Source organism: Heterocephalus glaber, unplaced genomic scaffold (genome assembly GCF_053883595.1).
Source record: "Heterocephalus glaber isolate CG9 unplaced genomic scaffold, H.glaber_assembly_v1.0 deba00001472, whole genome shotgun sequence".
Taxonomy (NCBI): domain Eukaryota; kingdom Metazoa; phylum Chordata; class Mammalia; order Rodentia; family Bathyergidae; genus Heterocephalus; species Heterocephalus glaber.
In genome coordinates, this window is record NW_028258315.1 from 13,001,117 (window position 1) to 13,024,863 (window position 23,747).

Below are 23,747 nucleotides of genomic sequence, written 5' to 3' on the forward strand. Positions count from 1 at the left end.
GGCCATCACCTTCCAAGGGGGTTAAAGCAACCTCAGCAAACAAGCAAAGAAGAACACGTGTGGAGGGGACTCCTGACCCATGACGCCTAAAACATTTACTTTCTGACCCTTTACAGAAAATGCTAGCTGACCCCTGAAAAGCATGAACAGAAAAGGGAGCTTGAGCTGGGGCCTCCGAGAAGAGGGAGGAGGTGCAGACAGACTGGGTCTCTGTGGGGAAAGGAGTCGAAAGTCCATGCGTGGAGGGGTTGATGGGGTGAGTGTAGCAAAGAGCTGGGAAAAATGAAGATAAAAAGGTGCCTTAGCAAGCAGGTCACTGTGATTTCAGCAGAGAAATTTTGCATACATTTTCGATACAAAATGTAAAGAAAGAAAGAAAGAGGGCCGGGGATTTAGCTCAGTGATTTCACCGCCTGCTGCGCAAGCGCAAGGAGCAGAATTCGATCCCTGGTACCCCCCCCCCCAAAAGAGAGAGAGAAACAGAGAAAGAGAGGGCAGATGAGGTGGGTGTGGGGCAGACCTGGTCATTAAAAATGAGCTTAGTACAAGAACTCAAAAATTGGCTTGAGTTCTTTCAGACAGATAATTAGTATAAATGTAAATGTTTTTCACATCATTCATTTCTTTAAAGTACACCTCGGGTCTGTCTGATTCAAGGGAGAGATCTTTCTATTTCTGATCTCTCCTTCTATAAGGGCCTTGGGGGAAGCCAGTCCACCTGGCTGGGGTTGTCGATGCAGCGAGTTGTTCAGCAGAGGAACCCTGGGGACCAGGCCACCGGGTAACAGTGCCAGAGATACAGTCTGGCTTTCAACACCAGCTCTTCTCTACTCTACGGGTGTCATGATTAACTTCTTCAACACTCTGGGGGCATCTGCTGTCTTGTTAACGTCTAGTAGGCATCCACAAATGTCTTCAATTGTTATGTTCTTCATTTCCAGACATTGTATTTTATTCTTTTTCACCCTTCTATTTTCAATACCCTCTTTCATTTTGGTAAAATCAACATAACTGGAATATAATTTAGGTACAGTAAAACACCCTATTTAAGAATACAGGTTGCTGGATTTTGACAGACTTTCACATAATCACCATAATAATTAAAATTTAGAATATTTCTGCCACCACAGAATATCCTTTCCTATTTCTTTCCCTTTCCTACCTTTTATTGCTCAATAGCATTCTATAATATAAACACACTATTACCTCTCTAAGATTGAAAAATTGTTATTTGACAGGCTCTTGCTAAGTCTTCCCTGAAGTTTGCAAGCTTCCTGACTCAGCCTCCACAGTAGCTGGGATTCCAGACAAAACATTTTATTCTAATCCTTTCTCTTGCCAACAGACGTTCTGGTTATTTTCTGCTTTGTGTTTGCTTGTTATAAAGGATGCTGTGTGCATTTGTATGCAGGTCTGCAAGGCCACATTTTCGTTTTTCTTGGATAAATAACTCAGAGTGGAACTTCTGGGTCCCATGATTATGGAACTTCAGAGTTATTTTCCAAGGTATTTGTTATCATTGTGAACTTTTCCCAGCAATGTATGAGAATCCCAGTGGCCCTGCTTCCTTGCCACTAACTTGGTGTTGTCAGTTTTTAAATTTTTATCCATTCTCATGGCTGTGTAGTGGCATCTTATTGTAGTTTAATTTGACCATCTCTAATGAATGGAAATGTTGAGGACTTTTCATGGATTTATTGGCCAATTTTATTTTTTATTTTATTTTAGTTTTTTGGTACCGGGGATTGAACTCAGGTCCTTGCGCTTGCACAGCAGGTGGGGAAACCACTGAGCTAAATCCCCGGCCCTATTGGCCAATTTTATAACTTCATTGGTAAAATATTTGCTTAAGTCTCTCATTTTTTTTTTAAGTCTCTCATTTAAAAAAAATTAGGGTTCTGTCTTATTGTTGATCTGTAAGAGTTCTTTATATATTCTGGATCCAAGTCCTTTTTATTTCTGTTGAACGTGAATGTCAGAAGTTAAAATTCTGATGGAGTTCAATTTATTTATTTTTTTATTTTTCATGCTTTTTCATCCCAGATCAGGTATCTTTGCTGAGTCAAGGCTGTGAACATATTCTGACCTACCTTCTCTTCTCTTCAGGGCTATTAGCTTTTGGGTATAGATCTTTGATTATTTCAACTTAATTTAGGGATGAGTGTTTGAGACAGGAACTTGTACATAGCCCAGGCTAGCTTAAAACTCAAGATCATTCTGCCTCAGCCTCCTGAACCCTGGCATTACAGGAATATACCACCATGCCTGGCTTCCTGTTAATTTTTTTTATATGATATAAAAGTAAAGGCTCATGTTTTTTTCCACGTAGAGGTCCAGTGTTTCCAGCATATTATAATGAAAAGATATCTTTTGCTAGTTGAATTACCTTGGCACTTTTGTCCAAAGGCAATTGACCATATATAAGACACATGACCCTAATATTCTATCATTTGCCCATTCTAATATTGTCACACTGTCTTATTATAGCTTTATAATTACTAGTGAAATCAGTGTAATTTCTCCAAATTTGTTTCTTTTAAAAAATTCTTGGCTCTTCTGTGTCCTATGCAATTCTATGCAGAATGAGCTTGTCAATTAAAAAAAAGTGTGGTAGAATTTTGGTAGGCATCGCTTTGCATCTAAAGATGAGTACTTTTTTATTAAAAGAATATGATTTAAGCGAGCCATGAAAATGCTATAATTCCAGCTACTCAGGAGGCTGAAGCAGGAGGATTGTAAGTTTGAGGTCTACTTGGGCAACTTATGAAGACCCTGTCTCAAATTAAAAAGGACTGGGGGAGAGCTCAGTGGTTTTGCCGCCTGCCGCGCAAGCGCAAGGACCCAAATTCAATCCCCAGCACCAAAATAAATAAATAAATAAATAAATAAATAGGACTGGGGATGTAGCTCAGTGGCAGAGTATCCCTGAGTTTAATCCCCAGTACCACAAAGAATAAAATAAATAACATCAAATAAAATAATATAATTCAGGGCTGGGGATTTAGCTCAGTGGTTCCACCACCTGCCTTGCAAGCGCAAGGTCCCAAGTTCAATCCCTGATACCAAAAATAATAATAATAATAATATAATTCAGAGTTGGCTGGCTCTTATGCATGAGAGCTTGTGTATTCTGAGATATTTTTACTGTGAGCTCACATTCCTTGGAAACCTATCTCTGGTAATTTGTTTGGGACTGGATGTAAAATGCATTTTCCAGAGAAAATTTGTGTTTATTTTTCCCAGTCACAATTTATTACCCTGGATTACTTTAAACTAAAATTTAAACAAAAATAGTTTCTCTTTTTGTTGTAGAATGATGTCCAATTCTAATAATTCTTTGCTTTTTCGGTTTTCCCATGGATGTAGGAGTGAAGAAGAGCAACCAGTTTATGGCACTGTACATGTGTGTAGAATGAAGTTATAGTAAGGTATCGTGTTCAGATAAGATTAACCAATTGGGAGAGAGGGGAGGACAGGGATGAAAAAAGGAATGAAAATGTGTTATGTATCCATACCAACTGCACACAAGGAATGGAAACATTGTGCACTGCAAACACAGGCTAACAAAGGAAGGGATCTAAAAACAGATGAACCCACTAGGGGCCTGGGGATGAGGCTTAGTGGTCCAGCCTTGGCCTGGCACGTGTGAGGACCTGGGTTCCATCCCCACACCAAGAAAGTAAAAAAGATGAACCAACTGGTACAGGGCTGGATTAGCTAATTCAGAGAACATGCTCCTTCTGAACTATGGGAGTTTTTAGGGTGACAGAGAAACTGAGCTTCATTCCTTTAGTTTGAAATTGGAGCCAACCAGCAACGGGCTTATTCCAAATCTTTATCACAATTACAAATTTACTGTGCAAATGTAAAAGTAGATAAATAGGTTCACAATATTCACCACTGGTGGTGTGTGGAGGCGTTTGTGCGTGGCAGTATAAGGCAGGGAGCTTGTGGGGGTGAAGGGAGAGACTAGATAATGTTAGCAAGCAGATAGAGGGGAAGAGGCAATAAAAGCAAGCAGGTGCTCAGCCTGCAGGAATTTTACCTTCATCTATCTGACTTCTCTAATTTTTAATGACATGTTTTCCATGCAGGTGGAATGGACAATCCCAATGTCTCAAGGATCCCTAGCCCAGCACTGTTCAAATTCTCCAGTGGCCAGGAATTGCCTGGAAATCTCATTTAAATACAGATTCTGAACCAGTATGTCTGGGTGGGACCTGAGATTCTGCATTTATAGCAAGCTCCCAAGGGATCTCAATCCTACTGGTCCATGGGCCGTATGGTAGAAGAGCCCTAGAAAAATATCCAGCCTACAGTTTATATTTGTCTGTTTGAAATTCCACCATCAGCACTATTTCATCTCTTTTTTTGGTGCAGGGGGTGGAATCCAGGGCCTTGTGCACGTAAAGCACATGTTCTTCTCTGAGCTGTCAGAACCCCAGCTCCAGCACTGCTTCTAAAAGTACAAATATCATTATTCATTTATATCTTGATGTGAATTTGTTTACCAGATCTTTGTTGATTGGACAGCAATAGTTCATAGGCAAGGGATTTGCAATTTTCAACAAGATAATACTTTATAGGGCTGGGGATGTAGCTCAACAGCAGGGTGGGTGCTTAATATGTGTAAGACCCTGGTTGATTCCCACACTGTAAAAAAAAAAAAAAAAGAAAAGAAAGAAAGCAAAAAAAGAAGTAGTTACTGAAACACCCCTTTAGCTAAATCCCATTTTATATCCTGAAAGCATACACCTCCATAAACTAACAGGGAATAATTACATAATACCGAACCACAGTACACCAGGCATACAAAAGATGCCACATATAAAAAAGACATAAGAGAAAAGTGTCACACACTTGTGTTTAATCTCTGTAAATAGCCTCAAGAGGGGTACTATTCTCATTCTAATTTAACAGACAGGGATTCTGAGGCCTGTAGGTCTTTTCTTCTTTTTCCCTCCCTCCCCTTTCTTTTTTCTTTTCTCCTTGCCTCTTCTCTCCTCTCCTCCCCTCTTCCCTTCCCTTTCCCACCCCTCCTCTCCTCTCTTCTCTCCTCTCCTCCCCTCTTTCCTCTCCCCTCTCCCGTCTCCTCTTTCCCCTAGCCCCTCCCCTTCCTGTCCTTCCGGCCTGTCTTCCTTCTTTCTTTCTGACAGGGCCTTTGCTATGTATCCCAGGCTGGTCTCAAACACGCCACTCTCTGGTCTCATTCTTCCTGAGTGCTAGGAGTGTAGGCATGCCACTGCACCAGGTTCATTTGGTACAATTCTTAAAATCACTCAACTTGAAAGTTGTGGGCCTATCTATTGCTAAAAATCATTCTTAAATTTTCATTCGTTCATTCATCAAATATTTGTTAGGTCTGTCTGTGCCCAGCACTATGCATGCACAAGGTTCTGGGGTTGATCCTAAGCAGAGAAAGGGGGGGGCACTCTGTGTCTTTTGATTATCTCATTCAACCAGAAAAAAACATCTACTGCTGACTAGGAAGCTAAATGAAGAAACTGTACTGAAGGACCTTAGAAAGCAGGCTTCTGACATCTATAGTGAGAAGGTGAAGGCACAGAGGCACGATGGTACTTTTTAATTCCTCAGTAACTGCTAGCTTCTTTACTTACAGGTGGGATTGCTTTCAAGGAGGAAAGGATGACTTGGTAGCAGCTGGCATGTTGTGGCTGAGCCTGGCACTCACAGAGGTAAGGAACAAGTGGTTTGTGGCCCTCGAGAAAGGAAGTCTACTGCTCCTGGGCATCCCAGAAAGCAGCCTCAGGATTGCAACTCCAGAGCCAGGAAAGCCCTCAGCTGGTAGGGTCCAAAGTGTTCCAGCCATGGTTGTCTTTTGGGAGGAGGGAAACCTGGTAGAAATTCAGCAGGCCTAGGAAATCTGGGTGCCTGGCTTTGCCCTGGAGTGAGCCATTTCTATGAAGGCACTTGCTGTGACTTGTCCTCCTAATGGGGAGTGGGGGACCTAACAGCCTTCACAAGGGCCGCCTCAGAGGCGCGAATTCTCTCCCTCTCCTTCTCCCTCTCTGTCTTGCTCTTCCCCTTTCTGAGTGAATATCTGACAGAGTAAATGATAGGAGACCCTGTAAGGTCTTCTCATATCTTCCTTCTTTCCAGCTGCTTTGGTTAGAACCTCATAAAAATATACCAGCTAAATCTTAAACAGGGAGAGCTCCATGAAGCAGTGGAAAGCTTTAGAGTGATTTCTACACAAATCAAAATGCTCCTTGATGAGAAATGCTTATCAGGATATTTATCTGCAGGAAAATCTTTGGTGACCACTACCGTTGGTCCTCTGTATCGGTGGGTGCTACATCCATAGATTCAACAAAATGTGGCTTGAAATTATTTTTTAAAATTTTATCTGTATTGAACAGATACACTTGTCAATATCCCCTAAACAGACTATAATGACTATTTACATTATGATAGGTATTACAAGTCATCTAGAGAAGATTTAAAGGCACAGGAGGATGTCCATAGATTTGTTTGTTTGTTGGCTTGTTTTTTGAGACAAGGTCTTGGTAGTAGTTCAGGCTGGTCTTGAACTCACTGTGTAGCCCAGGCTGGCCTCCAACTCACAGCGATCCTTCTCCTGCTTCAGCTCCCAAGTGATGGGATTATAGGCCTGCACCACCATGCCCGGCTCCAGGATGTGCATAGATTTTACACAAATATTTATTATTCCAGTTAATACAAAGAAATAAGCATCCTCTGATTTTAATGTCCATGTACATCCAATCCTCTACAGATATAGAGGTACTCCTGTACTCAGTGAGGAATTTTCTTAAAATGTTTTCCCCAGGATGTAGAACAAACTGGTGAGACTCTCTCAATTAACTGCATATGGTGCTGCTGAAATGCTCTATCCCATAAAGTGGGGGAGGAAGGAAGGTGGGGGGGTGGTGTTCAAATGAGCAGCTAAAGCCAGGAGAGCAGCTGGAGATAGCAGTGTGAACAAGCTGTTTCCCAGGTGACTTCTTTAATTCAAGAGGCCCCAGGAAGTCAGCGCCTGGATAAGGATAGAGAACTGGGATGACAGGTGCACTAAAACCAACAGGTAAAGGAGAAGCCAGGGGACACATCTGTACTGCGTTATGGTTTCTATTTAGATGTCCCCCCAAAGCCTCATGTGCTCATAGGTGGGACTGTTGGAAGGTGACTGAATTGTGGGTGTGTGATACTCATCACTAGATTAATCCACTGATGGGCTTAGAGCTGGGTGTGATGTTGGGAGGTGAAGCCTGGTGGGAAGAGGTGGGTCACTGTGGGTGTGGCCTGGAATGGTACGTGTCCCTTCTTTTCCCTTGATCCCTCTGTGCTCCTGCCTACCCTGCCATGAACTGTTTCACCTCTGCCATACTGCTCTGCCTTGGAGTCAACCAACTATGGACTGAAACCTCTATAAACTGTGAACCAAAATAAACCCTTCCTCCTTTGAGTTGTAGGTGTTGGGAACTGTGTCTCAGTAACCAAGACAGAAAGAGAAACTGAAGGAGGTCTGGTGAAGTTGGGAGGCTCTCATTTGTTTGGAGGCCTGGGGGTCTTGGGCTGGGCTGTGAGGGCCCAAAACTGTACCCTGGCAGCCTGCCCTCCTGTTATCTTCCATTGACTGATGGACTCATTCATTCTTTCATTCAACAAATACTGCATTATCAAGCTCCCACTATTTATCAGGCATTCTTCCAGGTTCTGGAGATATACCAGTGAGCAAAACAGATTCCCTGCACCCTGGGGAAGGAGGAGGTGAGCCAATAAACAAGCATGCAAAAATGCCATAGGAGACAGGAGAAAAAATAAGCAAGGTAAGAGGGATGAAGAGCATGTGGCCTGGGTCATTTGCTATTTTCTGCAGGATGTTCAGGAACGGTGTCTATGATGACAGCTGTCAGAGACCTAGAGGAAGGAAGGGAGGGGCTAGGCTCCTCCTCCAGACACATTACAGACCTTACTCACAGTGAACCTGGAAGGGCCCAGAATCTTCCATTAATGCTAGGCTTTACTATCCACACCATTGGCAGAGCTCATAAACGATTGGTAATGGCCTAGTCAGGTATGGTGGGGCATTCCTGTAATCCCAGCACTCTTTGAGGCTGGGGCAGGAGGGTTACAAATTGGAGTCCAGCCTGGGCAACTTAGCAACTTAACAAGACCCTGTCTCAAAATTTAAAAAAATATTTAAAAAGGGGAGTTCAGTGTGAAAGGCTTGGGTTCAATCCCCAGTACTCCCCCTCCCCCAAAAAGCTATAATGGCTTCAATCGAACTTTATTTATTTATTTTTGCTGTACTGGGGGTGCTGTACCACTGAGCTACACCCCCAGCCATTTTATTTTTCATTTTGAGACAGGGTCTTGATAAGTTTCCCAGGCTGGGCTCAAATTTATCTTAGCCTCTCTGAGTACTGGATTACTGGCCTGTGCCACTGTGCCTGGCTGTACCTTATTTACTGAGATGCTTATAGATTCCTTTTTTTTTGGCACTGGGAATTGAACCCAGGGCTTTGCATGTTAGACAAGTGCTCTATGAGGGAGCTATATCCACAGCCTTTTCTGTATTTCATTTTGAGAGAGTCTTTCTCCTTAACACAGGCCAAAGCCGTTACCACCATCCTCTCTGGAGGCACTGTGGGCTGTGCACATCTTCGGCTCCCTGCCACAGGCTGCTATTGGTGTGTCCAGCACAAGGAGATATGTCTACATGAGATTTCAACCTCTTAATTTCTGAAATCCCTCCCTAGCCTTTTGACTGTTCTTATGGCTCTGGTCCACATCTCCCCTGGGTCCCGAATGTGACTGGCCCTGCATTCCTGTTCCCTTTCTTCACTGGCAGGCTGGACCACGATTTATTCAGTGACATCTGGAAAGTAACTTTCCTGCCCCATGTTTCAGCTTTTAAAAACTACATACCATTCTGCTATGACACAGTCCTATTGTGATGGCCTTAGTTTAAACAAAAATCTGTGATGCTGTGAAGAAAACATTATATATTTAGTTTTCTATTAGTTGGAGTGGAGAACTGAAAGTGTAATTATAGGTGTACCCTGTTTTTGGAAAAACTGACACACGGAAATTCTCATAACACAGTTATATTTATATGGAGAAGATTTTTCATGTTAAAAAAATCTCTTTTGGTTTCCTTTAATTTCTGCAAGTATAGTCATAAAATAAGGTCAAATTTTCAAAAATTCAGCCCAACATTTCAGATACTCACATAAAGAGAAGCATGTCTGCACTCTACCCAGGACTTGCTGGGCTCCTCCTCCTCCCAGAACCCTTAATCCCTAAGCTGCAGCTGGGCAGCCTCGTGCCTACCTGTGTCAGTCAGCTTTCTCTTGCTGAAACAATCACCTGAGCGAATCAGCTTATGAGGAGAAAAGGCTGCCTTTGTCCCATGGTTTCAGAGGTTTCCATCCATGATTGGCTGACTCCCTTGCCTTCGGGCTTGTGCAGGTAGCACATTGTGGCAGCAGCATGTAGCGAAAACTGTTCACCTCATGGCTGGGGCACGAGAGTGAGGAAGCGGAGGGGGGGGACCCCCACATCTCCTTCAAGAGCACATCCCCAGGGACCAGAGACCTCCCACTGGGCCCCACTTCTTAAAGGTTCTACCACCTTCCAAGAAACGCCAAGGGCCGAGGACCAAACCTTTAACACGTGGGCCTGTGGAGGACGCTCATCCAAGCCATAGCAACAGGCATAGATTTGGCGCAGCCTGGACTCTGGAACCAGAGCTGCCCTGGAAGACTCTGGCTTGAGGCCTTCTCTTGCTTCCAAACCCTTTCCAGCTACTATCCACTGCTCGGCTCCTTTGTGTACCAAAACTCTTCAGAAAGTTGTCTATACCAATTGCCTCTCCTTCCATTTTCTCTGTCTGTCATCATTCAGGGTGCTTTGGTCAAGGTCACCAGGCAAATGCAAAGAGAACTGTTCAGTCCTCAGCTTGCCCGACCTCTCCAGAGCTGGTCACTCCCTCTGCTGCGGAACCCCTTCCTTACTTGGCCTCTGGGCCACAGCTGCCTCATGCTTCTCTCCCACCTCCCTTGTCACTCTGGGTTCTTCCTCATCTTTCCAGTCCTCATCCCGCAGAATGTTCTGGGGCTCAGTACTCAGATTTCTGACCTTATTCTACAGTCACTCTCTAATTGATATTGTTATGTGGATCTACTATCTCATGAAACCTGCCCAGTTCATGTTTCAGTAGTGACCTGCCTTCCGAATTTGATTCATAGATCCCACTGTTGACTTGGGGTTTTCACTGGCACATTTAAGGAAGCATCGCAAATTGCATACAGCCACATTGGATACAGCTACAGCTACAAGGCAGAATGAGCTCTCATTCCACCTTGCAAGCCGACTTTTTCCACAGTGTGGGATGTAGACATCCCACCCCAACCTCCAGGACCTGCAGATCCATTGCCTTACATGCGGAGACTACAGATGTGATTCAGCTCACGGTCATGATGAGGAGATCATCCTGGATCGAGTGGGCTGGCCAATGTAATTGGGAGGGTCCTTGTAACATGGAGGGAGGCAGGAGGAGCAGAGTCAAGGAGAGAAAGAGAAACAGTGACAGCAGAGCTGCAGGCTGGAACGATGTGCTTTACCATAGCGCCTGAGGCCCCACACACTCTGGCTTCTGCTCTTGTCTCCATGCTCATCTGCTATCCCTCCTCCCTGCTCACTCTGCACCAGTCACACCAGCATGTTTCCCAGCTCAGCCCTCAGGCAGTGAGGAATGCTGCGGGCTGACAGCCCAGGTGCTGAGGATGACCCTGGCTGGGGAGAACCGCTCCCCCCCACATCCCATCCTGTCCTTTCCTGTGCATCAGCATCTGATGGCTGAATGACTTGGGAGTGCAAGGGCCCGGTTCCAAGCATTCTGTCTTCAGATCTCCCCACATGGTTGTCTGGGGCTGTCTGTGTTAGTCAGCTGTCACTGTGACAAAATACCTAAGAATAGCAACTTGAAGGAGGAAAGATTTACTTTGGCTCATTGTTTCAGTATATGGTCAGCTGGATCCACTGCTTTTAGGCCTATAGCAAGGCAGAAACATCATGGCGGAAGCTGGTCACCTTGTAGCACTGCCAGAAAGGGGAGGAAGACAAGGAGGGCAAAAAGGAGGGAAGGAGGGAGGGAAGGAGGGAAGGAGGGAAGGAGGGAGGGAAGGAGGGAGGGAGAGAGAGAGGGGGAGAGAGAGAGAGAAAGAGAGAGAGAGAGAGAGAGAGAAACAGATAGACAGACAAACAAGATATAGCTCCTGAGGACATAGCCCCCAAGGATATCCTCCTTCAACTAGGCCCCACCTTCTCGGTTTCCATCACCTCTCAATTGCCCATCAAATTATGACTCATCAATGGGTTAATCCAGTATTAAGGTAGCACCTTTGTGATCCAATCACCTTCCAAAAGCCTCACCGCTGAACATTGCTGCATTGAGGCCAAGTCTTGCATACATAAGCCTTTGAAGGACGTGCACTGGCTCTGTATCACAGCTCACCTTCCTCTGCCACCTTCCCCTCCACTGCCTCCCACAGCTTCACCCAGAGCACTCTCTAAACATCATGTGTGCTAACTGCCATCTGATGGGTGCTTTCTGGGAACGCAATCTGTGAACCTGATGTCTTGGCATGTCCTCCAACAAGCCAAGTACCCCTGGCCTCAGGGATTTTTGTAACTTTTATTCCTTTCATCTGCAGAGCTCTTCAGCCATGCATTCACAAAATTTACACCCTATCTTCCTTCAAGTCTCTGCTCAAATATCCCATAGCCTGTGACCTTTCCTGATGACCTTACATAAAACAGCAAACCCCACCATCACCACCAGATCTTCATTATGCAGCTGAAGTTTTCCTATACTATTTATCCTCATCCAATATATATTTTGTTGTTTATTTTCTCACTCCAATCTAGCTTCATAAGGGCAGATATACCAGGCATGGAGGTGCATGGTTGTAATCTCAGCACTCATGGATCACTGTGAATTCAAGGCCAGCCTGGACTACACAGTGAAACCCTATCTCAAAAGAACTAAAGCAAAAACAAAAAAACATAAGGGCAGACCCAGTATTTATCTATTTTGTCTGCTAGTACATGTTGACAGGAACAGTGCTTGATTAGTACCAAGTCAGGCTGGTGCTGGTCTTGCTCTGACTTGATTCTAGTCACTCACTGCTATAACCTTTGTGACTAAGGTCCTACCTTGAGGGCTTTCAACTTGACCACTTTAAGTCCATTAATTCTTTTTCCCTTGGTGCTGGAGATCAAACCCAGGGTCTTGCAAATGCTAAGCATGTGCTGTACCACTGAGTTATGTCTCTAGTCCCCGACTTCTCTGATTCTGAGTCAATGCCTTCACAGCTTCCAGTGCATCCTTCACAACTAAGGGTCTGCTGTGTGGCCTCCTCCACAGTCTCTCTAGAGATCCAAATCTGTCCTGAGAGCCCAGTTCCTACATACTTGCTCTTAGGCCGATAGGAATCCCACCTCCCAGGTTCCAAATGTCTTCATGTTGTCGATTTCTGGAATATTCCCTGGACCACCTGCCTAAGGAAGGGCTGGCCAGCCTCCCTGAAAGGCACATTCACACTGTGAGTCCCACCCTTCCCCATCAAAGAAGACATTGCTACAGGAGATGATGTGAGCATCTGGGCCAGAACAGCCTGGGCGTGAGTCCCAGCTCTGCCACTCCCCAGCAGGGCAACCTTGGCAGGGCACTCACTTCCCTGTACCTTTGCTTGCTCCCTGGTATAGCCAGGCTTGTGGCATCAGCCTGGCAGAGAAGCTGGGCAACAAGACATGAAGATGCATGGAAAGTGTCCAGCACATAGTGGACAACTGGTAAATATCTCCCACCGGCACTGAAATCCCCTGGAATAGCGGCCCCCTTGTGTTAAATGGGCAAGCACAAGAGGAAAATTTAAGAGTAGGTAGCTCCATGTGCAATAGAAAGCATTTGCTCTGGGGAAGCATTCAGTATGACACGAAGCCCCATGATAATTCCAAACATATGTGAACAGTACGATAATCTGTGCAGCAAAATTATACTGTCAGCCACCTCTACTAGGTCCTGGCATCATCTCATGTACATGAACGCAGGGCTCCACCTATGAATGGTAACCTTTAGTGTCCAGGTAACAAAAACATAGACAATGGCTGGATTTCCCTTTCCCATCCCCATCTCTGCCCGATTTAATGGAAACAGTTACACTAAATCTTACCAAATTCACACCAAGCTTTTCTAGTTCCCATCACTTGCTATTCAAAAAGGAGGGAGTAATCACTTAAGAGGCAGGCAGGGTGTGGTTGTTTAACACAGTGCTGACAGCAAGTTCAACACAAATAACCAATGTTGGCAGACTGCACAATCCTGAAGTTATTTTTGTGATGGCCGAGGTTTTTCCTTTTTATTCCATTTAAGGGCCCCCGCCTCCCTGCCAGGAATTGGCTAATGATTTCCAATGGATAGAACTCCACCTGGTACAATCCAGTTAGCCCACAGTGAATGTGCAGTGTCCATTAGCGGTGCTGTGTTGACTCTATTTCAGTGGATCTCAGCATAGTGATGATGGCAAAGGAGCTGCTGTGGGGTTTTTTCATTTGTAATTTGTACTCTCGCTTTGCAAGTGTCATCAGCTCAGCAAAGAGAGTATGAAATCAGAGAATAAGGTCGCCATGACTTCTGAAGTAGGAGGCGTTGCTTCCTGGAGAATCAAAACATGCGTAGACACATTATGAAGGTGTTTACGTGAAGGGTTAGGAAGCTTCCTTGAACAACCTGGTGAGCTGTTCCTCGGTTTGGCAGCCCACCTCAGACGGGCCTTGTCACATGGTGTTTCACTCCCTGCAATCAGCAGGCTGCTGTGTTCACTGCCAGCTGCACTTTCCTGCGATACTGCTAGAAAGAACGCACTTCAAGTCACTATTGATTACTCTTTAATCCACACCATGTTGGGAATGGAATCAAATCTGACAGACATGGTATCTCCTCTCCACACATTTTATCCATTCCAATTGACAGGGACGAGAACTGTCCCTGAGGGTACGTAACATGTATCCAAGAAGCCAGGCAGATTCCTTCTTTGTATTCAGCCCATGACTGTTCAGAGATACCCAATTTCCTCCTGGGAAGTTGAGGGTGGTGGTCAAGAGGGACATTTGAGTTGAAGAATATTTCCCAAGAGAAGCCTTGGCATTTAAACTTCACTTGCCATTTTTTAGGAAAGTATTACATGCTTATGGTAAAAAAAATGAACTGAAATTAACCAGGACATGGTGACAAGCCTGTGTCCCTTACATGACTGACGCCCCTAGCTCCTTTCCCCAGAGCAACTACTGTTATCATTTTGTTGTGAATCCTTCCCATGTCTCTGCATATGCATTTGATTTTTGAAATGCATTTTAACATGTTCAGCTCAAGTGTTTCATAGACACCTTTTCCAAACAGCTCTCCATGGCAACATAACTCCGGAACACACACCCAGACACACACATGTACACACACAGCCATTCTTTTAAGCACAAAATGGAGGGGAAATGATGCAACAGTAAACCGCAGTGGTTAGTGGCTTCTCAGATGGTTCCAGACAGCTTTTTATACAGAAATAGCTCAGTGAGAACAGCCCAGCCTACTCAGGCTGTAGAACAGATCCCAGGAACTTGTCTTTGTGCAGCCTTCCCCTTGGAGCTCAAGTCTAAACACCTCAGAGCTTGGCAGGCTGGGCTGCAGGCTATGTCACCCTGCTCCTCAGGATTTCCTTGTTCTCTCCCTCAGAACTGGCAGTTTCCTTATAGCTTACACCTGCTCCTCACCTGCCCCAGCAACGTCTAGAAGTGGAAAGCCCCTCAGGTTTTTCTTTCACTAGGGTGCATAAAACCCAACTCACTCTCCCACTCTAAAGAAAAGGACCAAAAACCCAAAACTGAACAAAACAGATTTTTTTAAAAGCCCTAATACCAGTAAGTGCAGAGCACATTCTCTTTTTTGTTCTCTCTCTCTCACCATTTCACAGAAATAAATCAAGAAAAAGCATTCAGTCTATGAGGTCTCCCAGAAGCCAAGGGATGCACAGTACTGTTGAAATCTGGCAGATGTATTTGTCGTTATCGTGGAGTTAGCAGAATGGGAGTGATACGGAGTCGCTTGATAAGCTGTTCTAGAGATTTCCCATAGCTGCAGCATGAGAGAAGACATTTGGGCATTTTTACTTAAGTACTGCTATAGCATAAAAAGAACTGTCATAATTATTAGGACCCTGAGTAAAAATCTCTCATCTAAAAGTAACTTCTCACGTAGGAGACACACAGAAACCAATGGAAAAGGAAGGCGCCATCTGTAAAGTGAATATGCACACTTAGAAGCGCAGGTCTTACTTTTGGTCAAAGAAATATTTACTTATCATTTGGTGGACACCGGAAAGATCACTCTTCAAGAAACTATGTCCTTGCCTGTTGACTAGTGCCTGAAAATCCTTTACTGGTTTCCTTAAATTCTACAGTAACAGACAAAGCGGAAAAAGCAAATTCTCCTACAAAGAACAGCAATGACTAAATGCTCATTTCCTGAGCACTTAAAGTAAATGCTTCACTTCCCCTGCTCAGGACTTACACAAAGGTCTCCTTTAACCCCTGTGGTGGCTACTTCCAGTGTCCTTGCCTTTGCTAATTCATGCCCTGGCTGTGCCTTTCCCTTGAACCTGGGCTGGCCCTGTGACTCACCTGTAGCCAATACAATGGGGCACAGGTGATGCTGTGTGGCTTCTCCAAAGTCAGATTAAGAGAAGCTTTATGCCAGCTGCCTTGGTCTGCTGGAGTGCTTCTGCTGGAGAAAGCCACTTGCCATCTAAAAAAGTCCAGTGCTCCTGCGACTACCATGACGTGAGGAAGCCCAAACTAGCCTTGTGGAGGAGCTGCCTGGCCAACCCTCAGCTAGTCCAGCTATCTCACACACTAGACATGTGGATAAAGATGCCATCTTGGTATAGTTTTTGGATGGTTCAAGTCCCAGCCTACATCTGACTAGAACAGCATGGAAGACCCCCAAAAACTTTTACCAAGGAAAAAACCTAAATAAGCCCTCTAGCTTCATTTCTTCTTAGTCAACTTGAAATTATTAATTTTGGAGGTCACAGCTGGGCAATACGTCATTCGTTTCCCACTAGCTTTGTGGTAGGTAGCATCTCTGATGTGTGGGTTGAGATAATAGTTGCCTGGGTGACTGCCCAGGGGCCTGAAGGCTGCTTTTACTGAAAATGCTGACTCTTCACTTGGGCTTGTAGATGTTGGGTGGATGACTAAACAGGAACTAAAAGGCTCGGGGTATTGTGGCTTCATATTGCCTCTGTCCCCTTTGCTGTCTTAACTCTTAAGTCAGAGTCTACTCAAGTCTCTGTGCAGACATGTTGATCATTTAAAAAACATTCTGTCCAAGCCTGTGATATAGGGTTGACTTGGCCTGGAGCCCACTGGAGCTGGTATATGTTTCTTCTACCTGATTCTTGGGCTTTGTCATTAGCTCAAACACTGCAAGTCCTTCAGCCCTATCATATGGTCAGGGCGTTTATGCAGGAAGATGATGCTGGCTGTAAGAGGACCGTAACAGTTCCCAAGCAAAGTGGACCACCTGTTAGCCCACCAGGTGCAAGGCCAGGTGCTTTGTGCAGGAGGGTGATGCCACGTATATGGAAATTGAACAGCTTCTAGGATGAGTTGACTGTGACCACCCAGTGGTCCAAGTCCATTACAAGAAAAAGCATCTTTTGAAAACATGCCCGTGGCCAATGGAAATTATTGGGATTTATGCAATCCCAGCAAACGAATAAGAAATCTGCTGCTCTTTGTTCTGGAAGCAGAAGCTTAGTCATTCTCTTGACCAAACACTTGCTGAAGTCTTTCACTTCTGATAAAGCTCTGTCGGTGCAAGAGTATGTGTGCTTGCAATAGTTGGCTTAGTCTCTGGGTCAAAAGATCCTGTTAGTGGGCCAGGGACTTAGCTCAGTGGCACTGTGGCTGCCTCCCAAGCACGAGGTCTTGAGTTCTATCCCCAGTGCCAAAAAAAAAAAAATCCTGTTATTTCAGTAATCTAAGGCAGCCATTTTGACTGGGAAGAGAGCCAGTCTGAAGACCTGGTTTGCAGAGGATGGAAAGCAGAGATACAGAAAGAACCTGGGTCCCCGACACCAGGGTGTTGGAAGGTTGAAGATCCTGCCCAGAAAGGCTAAAGGAACTGGAGATGAATGTCCCAAAGCAATGGCACTGACTGGAGCTCCTCCAAAAAAAGCAAAAGGGGAGACTTCCTTCTCCTTTCCCTTTTCATCCCATCCAGGCTACAAGCCTATTGGTTGGAGCCATCCACCTCCATGGTGAGTCTTCTGTCTTCAAGAGTCGATCATCCAGACACACCCAGACTGTTTCACTAGTCCACTAGGCATTTCTTATTCAAGCTGACACTGCAGTTAACTATCACCCTCACCTTTGGGATGGAATTATAAATGGTGGGATTTGCTCCTTTCCTAAGAGTACAGGAATTTGTGTCTTTAGAGAGTTAGAGTAGGAAGAATACATGAAGACAATGGGCATCTGACAGAAGAGAGAATAATGCATTGACCTTAATTGCCAACTTGATTGGCTTAAGAGAGGCCTAGGAGATTAGTACAGCACGCTACTGGGTGCGTCTGGGTCTGGGTGGGTCATGGGGCCGGAACTGGGGACTGCATCCTTCCCTGCCTGCTCCTCTTGGGTTCTTTCCCTTTCTCCCTATTTCCTGGCTGCCATGAGGGGTCACATCTTCTGCCATGATGTTTCTGCCATGGAGCCAGGCGAATGTGAACGGAAGCTCCTGAAACTGTGGGCTAAAATAAACTTTTCCTTTAAATTGTGTGTGTGTCAGGTAACTGGTGACAGCAATGAAAAGCTAATTAATAGCAGATATGGAAGGGAATAAAGAAAATGTTCAGAGGGAAGAAGGAGGATTCATAATTCCTGCTGAATTCTATTCAGGGCTGCCCCCATGCTCTGATATTCCTCCATGTCCTTAAATCAAGTGTTGTCCTTTCTCCTCTCCTTTCCTCCAAAATAGATTGACATAATATGTTGTTTTGCAAGACCCACGCTGGACGAGTATAAAGCTAGTGTTCCTTTGAGGCGTAGGCTGGTTGGTCCAAGCACTTCTATAAACTGCCACCTCCCACATCATATTACTCCAAAGACAGTTATAACCACAAAAAACAAAACAAGACAAAAAGAACAATCCGGAAGATTCTGGTTGTCAACGCAGTGAGAAGGCAGCAGCAGCAGACTCTGCCCAACACACCATGGCATAAATTCAGTGTTTTTGTGACTGTGGGATCCCTAGCCCGGTTCCCTCTCAGAGGGGTTCATGTCTCTTTGTCACTTTACTGCTGTCTCCATTGCAGGCCTCTTTCACCCGCTTCCACTCCGCTCCTGCCTCCTCTGTACCCCTCAGAGTCATGGGGCTAATTTTAACCTGCAATCTGAGCCAGGAACAGGGAAGTCCCAGGTCCCAGGGCTGCAGCTCAAGGAAACATGACACAAGGCTCTGGCAAAACAAGACAAAGCAGATGGTGACAGCTCCTTTCTGCCCAGAGTTTAAAATAAGAGCAGACCATCTTTGTTAACAATTCGGATGAAAAACTTTCTTCTAATTTGAAATAAATTGCTGCAGGAAACAGCGACTGAAGGCTCTCTCACGTACAGGGCATTATCTTGGGACCAGAAAGGGGCTTTAGTAAGGGAACAGGCCTTCCAGTGGAATTTGGAAATGGCTGTAAAACAGGACAGATACACACACACTAAACACAGCGAGACACACTAAACACAGCGAGACGCACTAACACAAAACTGTGTTTAGGTATTGGGGCTTCCATATCTAAACTAAGTCAATGACAACTATGAGACAGATACAACCAGCCCCCTGCGGCCGTGGATTCAGTCAACTGAGGTTGGAAAACAGCCTTTCCCCCCACAAAAAACAGAGTCTGCACTCAGCATATGTGGATTCTTTTCTGGTCGCTGTTCCTGAAGCAACACAGTATAACAACTATTAATGTCATACTAGGTATCATAAGGAACCTAGAAAGCATATGAGAGGATGTTATGTAGCTTGTACGTACATCTTACGCCATTTGGACAAGGATCTTGGGCATCTTAGGTTTTAGAGTCTGAGGGGGGTCCTGGAACCAGTCTGCTATGGGGACAACTATCTGGTTAAGACCCCTACTTTGCCAGGCGCAGCACCACATACCTGTAATCTCTGCTACTCAGGAGGCTGAGGCAGGAATGTAAGTCCAAGGCTACTCTGGGCAAATTAGCCCAGACCCTGTCTCAAAATTTAAAAATATTAAAAAGGACTGGAGGTGTGGCTCAGTGGTAGCACGGTTACCTAGCATGTGTGAGACCGTGGGTTCAATCCCCAGCACTGCTATATACATAAATACAGCTCCCAGTTCACTGATGAGGCAACTGAGAGGCGAAGTCAGTTGTCCACGGTCACACAGAATTCAAGCCAAGGCAGCCCGGATGTGGAGGCCACACTCCTCCCTTGACACAGGACCTTGACAGGGAGAAACGCAGGGAACAACGGGGTGGGTCTAGAAGCTTCCTGGAGGAAGTACTTTTTCCTTTTGAGGATTGAACCCAGGGCCTCTGCTCGGAGCCTCATCCCAAGGTGCTCCCCCACCTCACCCTCTATTTCCGTTCCTTGAGGAGGTCTCACTACGTTGCTAAGTTGTTCAGGCTGGGCCCAAATCATGATCTTTCTGCCTCAGCTTCCCAGAGCGCTGGGATTACAGTCACGCACCACCTTGCCTGGCTAGGAATGTCGGGGGTACAAAGCCTCCTTTTTGCTAACCTACGTTACATTTTTTTTTTTTTTTTTGGTACTGGGGATCAAACTCAGGACCTTGCGCTTGCCAGGCAGGCTCGGCGCCACTGAGCTAAACCTCTGGCCCTAACCTATGTTACTTTTGACGATTGCGCCGGACCTTGTCTAAAGGACGGTGTTTTCCTCACGCGTTTCCCTCTGATCTCACCGGGTACGGGGGCCTCAGTGCTCGAGTCACAGGACTTAACTGTTCCAGGGTCAGACAGAGCCGGGGGGGGGGGGGGCTGCAGAGGACGACGGGACCGCCTGCTTCACCTCCTTCTCTGGTGGAGGAGGCGGCCGAGGCACGAAGAGATTCGGGGATCGCCCCATGAGGCGCTGCAGCCCCATGCCTCTCAGCCAGGCCTTCCTGCCCACTGCCCTCTCCGAGACCCGGATGCAGTGGCCTGAGTGGGCTGGCACTTCCGCTGGGGTCCTGAGGCTGTGCAGGGAGCCCTCCTGAGAGGCCTCTGCGTAGGTTTGGGCAGCCTCACCCACCACAACCCTCTGTGTGTCCCAATTCACTGGCGGCGGTGAGCAAGTGCTGCAGGAGACAGGGAGACAGGCTCATGAAAGGTGATTGCAGTTTCTCTACCTCAGCAAACTTGTATTTTATTTTTTTTATTTTTGGTACTCAGGATTGGACCCAGGGCTTTCACACTGAACTACAATCCCCAGCCCCTTTTTATTTATTATCATTATTTAAAAAATATCTTGACACTGCCTGCCTCACAAGAGCAAGGTCCAGAGTTCCATCCCTGGTACCAAAAAAAAAAAAAAAAAAAATTAATAAAAAATATCTTGAGACAGGGTCATTCTTATTATTTTGAAATCTTAAGACAGGGTCTTGCTAAATGGCTGAGTTGCCCAGACTGGGCTCAAACTTCCAATCCTCCCGCCTCAGCTTTCCAGAGGGCCAGGATCATTTTAGATATACAGATGATGGCTACAGATGGTGATTGGTTTTCCCTGAGCCCTAATAAAAGGTAATTTAGGGTTCAACAGCAACCAGAACACCATCTTCTAAGGGCACTGGTCAGGAGTTGAGTAGCATCCAGGGGGACTTAAGCCTGGAGGTGTGGCACATTCAGGAGAGATGAGCTGAATGCTCCGAAAGAGGTGCTTTTGATTTCTCTTCTTCGGCTGCCCCAATACCTGGCAGCCAGCCTGGCTACAGTCACCCATGGCCAATCTGGGGGACATTTGCTGGGAAATAGCCCGGATGACTCTGCCTTTCTGCTGCTTCGCTGTCTCCTCAATTAGATCTGTGAGAGACTCTTCCCCTCCCCACAACCGAACCCCAAATCTGACTGACACCGTGTGGGAGAGCCCTCCTTTCTTCCCTAAATAAGCAATCTTCCCATACCTTAGTGAGTCCATCCATGCGTGGTTGCCCCTCATGCTGCAGTCTCCTCTGATGGCATGTTCTTGCCCGCTCATGATTTCATGTGGAGCATGCTGAGCAAGGTCACTAAGAGCTGTGGTATCTGAGGCCGCTGGTGCTGAAAGTGGCTGGCAGCTGGAGTGGGTAACACTGAAGTTGTTAGCTGCCAGAGAAGGCAGACAGTAACTGAATTTTGGAGCTGCCTTGTCCAGTAGCCAGAAGAGTTCCTGAGGCCTGTGGGTAGCTGCCTGCTGCAAATGGCAGGGAGGGGTGCTAACACTAAAGGAGCTGAGAGCTGCTGGCATTCAAAGCTAGGGCTTTTTTTTTTTTGATACTGGGGATTGAACTCTGGTCCTTGCACTTGCAAGGCAGGCGGCACAACCAGTGAGCTAAATCCCTGGCTCAAGGGCTCTTAACACTAAGCTAACTACACTTAACCAATGTGTGATTTCTATACAAACTGAGCAAAAGAACTCTCAGCCTATAGGTGATATCTTGGGTGGCTGAATCTTGGGTGGATCCTGCCCTTTGGAAGGCCCTGAAGAAGGGGGAAGATAATGGTGAGGGATGCTAGCAATGGAGAAGCAGGTGAAGAACCAGCCCATGTCTGATTTCCATCTGACACGTAGCTAATGTCGTACACCAGCAGGTGACAGATCTGCCAGCAGCAAGCTGTGTGATCCACACAAAACCCTGCTTCAGTTCTTCATCCTTATGATGGAGGTATGTGTGGATAGCTGATTTATGAGATTCCTTTCAATATTTGCTCTCCTCTTTTTAAAGAAATGAGAGCCTTCTGATGTTATTATTTTTTTTGGTACTGGGGATCGAACTCTGGACCTTGCCCTTGCAGGTGCAGTGCCGCTGAGCTAAATCCCCGGCCCTGATGTTGTATTTTTATGTCAGTGTATTAGTTAGGGTTCACTAGAGAATAGATTTAATGTAAAATATATGTATCATTATATGAAGGATTTACTGGGGGAGGTCTATGGGATTATAAGCATAAGAGTCCCAATGACTGTCTGCCAATCAGAGGTGGAAGAATGCAAAATGGCTGTCCATGCATTCAAAGATGGAAGACCTGGAGCTCACTGCAGAGTCCAGTGTGAGCCTGTGTTGTAAAGCTGAAGAGTCTACACTGGAAGCCTAAAGGACTGGAGATGAATGTCCAAAGGCAATGGCAAAGACTGGAGTTCTCTGAAAGAAAAAAGGGACAGCTTTCCTTCTTTGTTTTTTAATTCTGTCCAGATTACAAGCCTATTGGTTTTTCACCTACATCTGGGATGGGTCTTCTCACCTTAGTTTGGGGTCTACATGCCAACCATCCATGGACACACGCAGAGCTTTACTAATCAGCTGGGCAGTTGTTACTCGTGCCAAGTTAACTTGTCACCATTGATGGTCATAGTCATCTTTACTGAGATATAATTCAGTATACCATGTACCCCTTCAGAGTGTGCAATTGATGGTTTTTAGGATACTCACTGAGTTGCACGGCTATCACTGTAACCCATTTTAGAAGTTTCATCACCTCAAAAACAAACTCTGTGTCATTAGCAGTTACTTCCCATTTCCCCTCAAGTTCACCAGCCTTTAGCAATCACTAATCTATTTTCTGTCTCTGTGGATTTGGCCTATTCTGGTAACACACACACACACACACACACACACACACACACAGACACACACGGACACACACAAACCATCACCAGAAAGGGGCAAATACAGATGAAAATTTTAACACAGAGAGATGGGGGTGTAAAGATGGTGTACCTTGCAAGGGTGCAAAGGTGTCCATGTTTTCTTCTGCCTTTTTCAGGCCTGAGGTCCTGCTTTGCTTGAGAAGTGTGCTCCCTTGGGGTGTCCATGGGTCTCCAGGAAGGCTGAGAGCTGGTGAGAAGAGTTTTATATGCAAAAAATGTGGAATTTGGGTAAGATGTGGATGCTCCCAAGGACCTGGTTGGGTAGCCCAGGTTTCTGGGAAACTCTGGAAAAACTGCTGAAAGAAAATATTTTCCAGTGAAGTGCTGTAGATGGTCAATCTGGATAATTAAGAATGAAATATCCTAGTTAGCAATCATGTCAGAAGAGTCTTGAATCAAATGGCTGGAATTATGTAAAGCCTAAGCAATGGGCTCTATGTTGCTATCAACCCCTTAATATAAAGATACTCAAATAAAAAAGTGAACATTCCCAATCACAGTGGGACCTATATAAACACCCAGGAGCTTATGGGACTTCCTAGGTACTATCTGTATTCTTCCAGTAGCTATTACAGTCTGTACCCTAGCCATTCCAAGATTTTTTTTTGGCTAGGACACTGTGTTTTTCTCAGTAAATTGTACTCTGGGGTGGTTGCAGGGAGCATACTAAGGGAAAGGTGTTTATTTGGTGGTTGTGCAAATAGAATTACTAGTATTTCTCTTATCACACACAGACTACTTAACGTTTTCTATGCTACATGTACAGAGTTTATCTTTCACA

General features: G+C 45.4%; 1 protein-coding gene across 6 annotated transcripts in view; it reads right to left on the reverse strand.

Moving 5' to 3' along the window:
* Positions 1-23,747, reverse strand: part of Mcur1 (mitochondrial calcium uniporter regulator 1) — a 66,073-nt gene that overhangs the window by 16,816 nt on the left and 25,510 nt on the right. For 3 of the 6 annotated variants that reach the window (XR_015439318.1, XR_015439316.1, XR_015439317.1), the window contains 2 exons: positions 23,037-23,153; positions 21,246-22,460 (listed from right to left, as the gene is read on the reverse strand). Coding sequence is in view for 3 of the 6 variants with exons in the window: in XM_087181785.1 (XP_087037911.1) it covers positions 22,330-22,460; positions 23,037-23,153 (248 nt within the window). In the remaining 3 variants the exon portion in view is untranslated. Of the gene's footprint in view, positions 1-6,348; positions 23,154-23,747 lie in introns of those variants that run through there. The other 3 variants (XM_087181785.1, XM_087181791.1, XM_087181789.1) reach the window with 3 other exon arrangements.